Genomic DNA, 4,425 nt, shown 5'->3' on the forward strand with positions numbered 1-4,425 from the left:
CTAGGATGGACTGGGGTGTACTGGGATGGACTGGGGCGTACTGGGATGGACTGGGGCGTACTGGGATGGACTGGGGCGTCACCTGGTGGTGTTACCCAGCAGTGTCACCCAATAATGTCACCCAGTGGCGTCACCCAGTGGTGTCACCCAACTGTCACCTGATGGCGTCACACATTGGCACCTGATGGTGTCACCCAACGGTGTCACCCAGTTGTCACCTGATGGTGTCACCCAGTGGTGAAACTCGGTGTCACCCAACTGTCACCCAGTGGCATCACCTAATGATGTCACCCAATGGTGTCACCCAGTTGTCACCTGATGGTGTCACCCAATGGCGTCACCCAGTGGTGTCACCCAACGGTGTCACCCAATGGTGTCACTCAGTGGTGTCACTCAACTGTCACCCAACAGTGTCACCCAATGTCATCACCCAATGGTGTCACCCAATGGTGTCACCCAACTGTCACCCAGTGGCATCACCCAATGGTGTCACCCAATGGTATCACCCAATGGTGTCACCCAGATGTCACCCAATGGCGTCACCCAGTGGTGTCACCTAACTGTCACCTGATAGTGTCACCCAGTGGTGTCACCCAACTGTCACCCAGTGGTGTCACCCAATGGTGTCACCCAATGGTGTCACTCGGTGGTGTCACTCAACTGTCACCCAACAGTGTCACCCAACGGTGTCACCCAAACGGTGTCACCCAACGGTGTCACCCGATGGTGTCATCACCTGATGGTGTCACCCAGTGGTGTCACCCATATGTCCCCCAATGGTAACACCCAGTGGTGTCACCCAAGTGTCATCACCTGATGGTGTCACCCAAGTGTCACCCATCGGTGTCACCCCCCCGGTGTCACCCCCCGCAGTCTGTGCGCGCGCCGCTACAGCCGTCTGCACAACCGCGTGCTGCGCCCGGACACCGACGGTGACAGTGACGGTGACGGTGCCATCCCCACCCCCACCCTCCCACTGCTGCTGACCGGGGGGGCCGGGGGGGGGGTGGCTGCCACCATCGTGATGGCACTGTCACCATCACACAACACTGTCACCTCAGGGCTGTCCTCTTCTTGGCCCTGTCCCCATGTCCCAGTGTCCCCATATCTCAGTGTCCCCATATCCCAATGTCCCCATATCCCAGTGTCCCCATGTCCCCATATCCCAGTGTCCCCATATCCCAATGTTCCCATATCCCAGTGTCCCCATATCTCAGTGTCCCCATATCCCAATGTCCCCATGTCCCAATGTCCCCATATCCCAATGTCCCCATGTCCCAGTGTCCCCATATCCCAATGTCCCCATGTCCCCATATTCCCAGTGTCCCCATGTCCCCCATATCCCAGTGTCCCCACATCCCAACGTCCCCATCTCCCAACGTCCCCATGTCCCAATGTCCCCATGTCCCAATGTCCCCATATCCCAATGTCCCCATATCCCAATGTCCCCATATCTCAGTGTCCCTATATCCCAATGTCCCCATGCCCCAGTGTCCCCATCCCATGTCCCAATGTCCCCATGTCCCAATGTCCCCATATCCCAATGTCCCCATGTCCCAATGTCCCCATATCCCAATGTCCCCATATCCCAATGTCCCCATGTCCCAGTGTCCCCATATCCAATGTCCCCATGTCCCAATGTCCCCATGTCCCAACGTCCCCATATCCCAACGTCCCCATATCCCAACGTCCCCATATCCCAACGTCCCCATGTCCCAATGTCCCCATATCCCAATGTCCCCATATCTCAGTGTCCCTATATCCCAATGTCCCCATGCCCCAGTGTCCCCATCCCATGTCCCAATGTCCCCATGTCCCAATGTCCCCATATCTCAATGTCCCCATATCCCAGTGTCCCCATATCCCAATGCCCCCATATCCCAGTGTCCCTGTGTCAATGTCCCCATGTCCCAATGTCCCCATATCCCAATGTCCCCATGCCCCAGTGTCCCCATCCCATATCCCAATGTCCCCATGTCCCTGTGTCAATGTCCCCATCCCAATGTCCCCATGTCCCCATCCCATATCCCAGTGTCCCCATATCCCAGTGTCCCCATCCCGATGTCCCCATGTCCCCACCCCACAGACAACCCCAAACCTGCTCATTTAAACCCCAAAACGCTGTGTTGTTGGGACAGAGGGGGATGGGATGGCCATGTCTGCTCTGGGGACATTTGGGGACGCAGCTCTTACAGGGTTGTTATTGGGACATTTGGGGACACATTTAGGGGACCCTTTGGGGACACAGCTCTTATAGGGTCGTTAAAGGGACATTTGGGGACGCTTTTTGCTGTCACCACCCCCCCCCCCAACCCCACTGGGGTAACGAACCCCTATTTCCCCTCTGTGCCACCCACAGCTGTGTCACCACCGTTTATTGTCACCGTCACTCAATGTCACCGTTATGGGGTCGGGGGGAAGGTCCGTCCCCCCCCTTTTAGGGTTTCTTCGGCCTCGAGGCCTGAGCCAGAGCCCAGAGGGAATAGCACGTGCCTGCGGGGACAGCGGGGACATCAGGGGATCATTGTGGGGTTATGGGGACGTTGTGGGATTATGGGGTCACTAGGGTTAGAGGGGACATTGTGGGGTTATGGGGACATTGGGGGCTTTATGGGGTTATGGGGACATTGGGGTCAGTGGGGGCATTGTGGGGTTATGGGGACATTGGGGTCAGTGGGGGCTTTATGGGGTTATGGGGACATTGGGGTCAGTGGGGACATTGTGGGGATATGGGGACATTGGGGTCAGTGGGGGCATTGTGGGGTTATGGGGACATTGGGGTCAGTGGGGGCTTTATGGGGTTATGGGGACATTGGGTCAGTGGGGGCATTGTGGGGATATGGGGACATTGGGGTCAGTGGGGGCATTATGGGGTTATGGGGACATTGGGGTCAGTGGGGACATTGTGGGGATATGGGGTCATTATGGGATGTGGGGCAGTGCTCCCCCCTCCGCGTACCCGCGGTGCAGATGAGCGTGGTCAGGTGGTACAGGGCCGAATCCATCGCCCCCCCCTTCAGGTGCACCGGGAGCCCGTTGTCCTCCTGGGGGGGCAGGGACACCCCAAAATTACCCCCCACCCCCAAAGAGCCCCAATGCCCCCCATTCCCCCCCCCCTCCAAACATTAACATCAGCCCCCACCCCCATATTGACCTCCCCACCCTCAAACTGTCCCCCCCGAAATGCCCCCCGTACCCCAAAATATTGATGCACCCCCCCAAATGTCCTTTCCGTGCCACCCCCCTCCCCCCCTTGGTGACCCCCCCCACCTGGAAATGCTTTTGGTGTTCAGGAACGCGGTTATGGATCCGTCGGAGGGTTGGGGGGGGTGGGGGGGAGCGCAGCAGTCCCAGAGGAACGGCCTTTGTTTGGGGGGGGGGGGGCAGGGGGTGAAGGGGGCACAAAGAGGTCAGAGCTCCCCCCCACACCCCCATGACCCCATAACGCCCCCCATAAAGATCCCCCATAGGACTCCCCCGCCCCATAGTACCCTCCACCCCCCAGGACCCCCCTCACCCCAAAGTGTCGCAACCCCTATAGGATCCCCTCCACCTCATAGTGCCCCCCACCCCATAGCCCCCTCCCCCCCCCCCCCCCCCCATCCCAAAGGATCCCTTCCACCCCATAGCGCCCCCCCCCATCCCTTAGGACCCCCCCACCCCATAGTGCCTCCCACCCCATAAGGCCCGCCTCCCTGAAGTGTCCCAAACTCCATAAAGTTCTCCCCCTCCCATAGTGCCCTCCACCCAATAGGCCCCCCCTCCACCCCATAGCCCCTCCCCACTCCATAGTGTCCCAAAACCCATAATGCCCCCCCCCCCCATAGTCCCCCCCCCCCCTTCCCTTCCCTATAGTGGCCCCCACCCATAGGCCCCCCCCTCGCCAAAGTGTCCCAAACTCCATAGGACACCCCCAATCCCATAGTGCCCCCCCCCCCCCCGCCGTAGGACCCCGTTCAGTACCCGCAGGACTCTCATCCTCCGCTCTGTCCTTGGGGGGGGGGCGGCACAAAGGACACGGGGGGGGGGGGAGGGGGGGGGACACGTGGGTGTGGGGGGGGGCGGGGACATGGGGCGGGAGGGGCCCATCCGAGGGGGGGGGACGCGACGGGACGGCCGCGGTGGCACCAGGGGACGATGACCCACCCCGGCCCCATAACCCCACGTCCCCATATCCCATATGGCCACGATCCCGTAACCCCATAACTTCACGGCCCCATAGCCCCACATCCCATAACCCCACATCCCCATATCCCATATGGCCATGATCCCGTAACCCCATAACCCCACATCCCATAACCCCATGTCCCCATATCCCATATGGTCACGATCCCATAACCCCACACCACCACACTCCTCAACCCCATAACCCTTCAACCCCAGAACCCCATATCCCCACAGCCCAGAACCCCACAACCCCATGTC

The 4,425-nt window shown here is 60.0% G+C and overlaps 1 protein-coding gene across 1 annotated transcript; it reads right to left on the bottom strand.

Moving 5' to 3' along the window:
* Nucleotides 1-2,360: 2,360 nt before the first annotated feature.
* LOC136047806 (cytochrome c oxidase subunit 7A1, mitochondrial-like) lies at nucleotides 2,361-4,013 on the bottom strand. The gene is made up of 4 exons (XM_065735095.1): nucleotides 3,964-4,013; nucleotides 3,271-3,363; nucleotides 2,960-3,044; nucleotides 2,361-2,493 (listed from the first exon to the last, which is right to left on the bottom strand). Exons 1-4 carry the CDS (start codon nucleotides 3,976-3,978, stop codon nucleotides 2,438-2,440), a joined length of 249 nt encoding a protein of 82 aa, XP_065591167.1. The 5' UTR covers nucleotides 3,979-4,013; the 3' UTR covers nucleotides 2,361-2,437.
* Nucleotides 4,014-4,425: the final 412 nt, after the last annotated feature.

This window comes from Cyrtonyx montezumae, unplaced genomic scaffold (genome assembly GCF_038088225.1).
Source record: "Cyrtonyx montezumae isolate F1298 unplaced genomic scaffold, pur_monq_1.0 scaffold_188, whole genome shotgun sequence".
Lineage (NCBI taxonomy): Eukaryota > Metazoa > Chordata > Aves > Galliformes > Odontophoridae > Cyrtonyx > Cyrtonyx montezumae.

Excerpts from the sequence above, each read along its gene's own strand:
- LOC136047806 (XM_065735095.1), bottom strand. Across the intron at positions 3,045-3,270 it reads AACACCAAAAGCATTTCCAG|GAGGACAACGGGCTCCCGGT; the intron begins GTGGGGGGGGTC and ends CTGCCCCCCCAG. Across the intron at positions 2,494-2,959 it reads CACGCTCATCTGCACCGCGG|GCACGTGCTATTCCCTCTGG; the intron begins GTACGCGGAGGG and ends CTGTCCCCGCAG.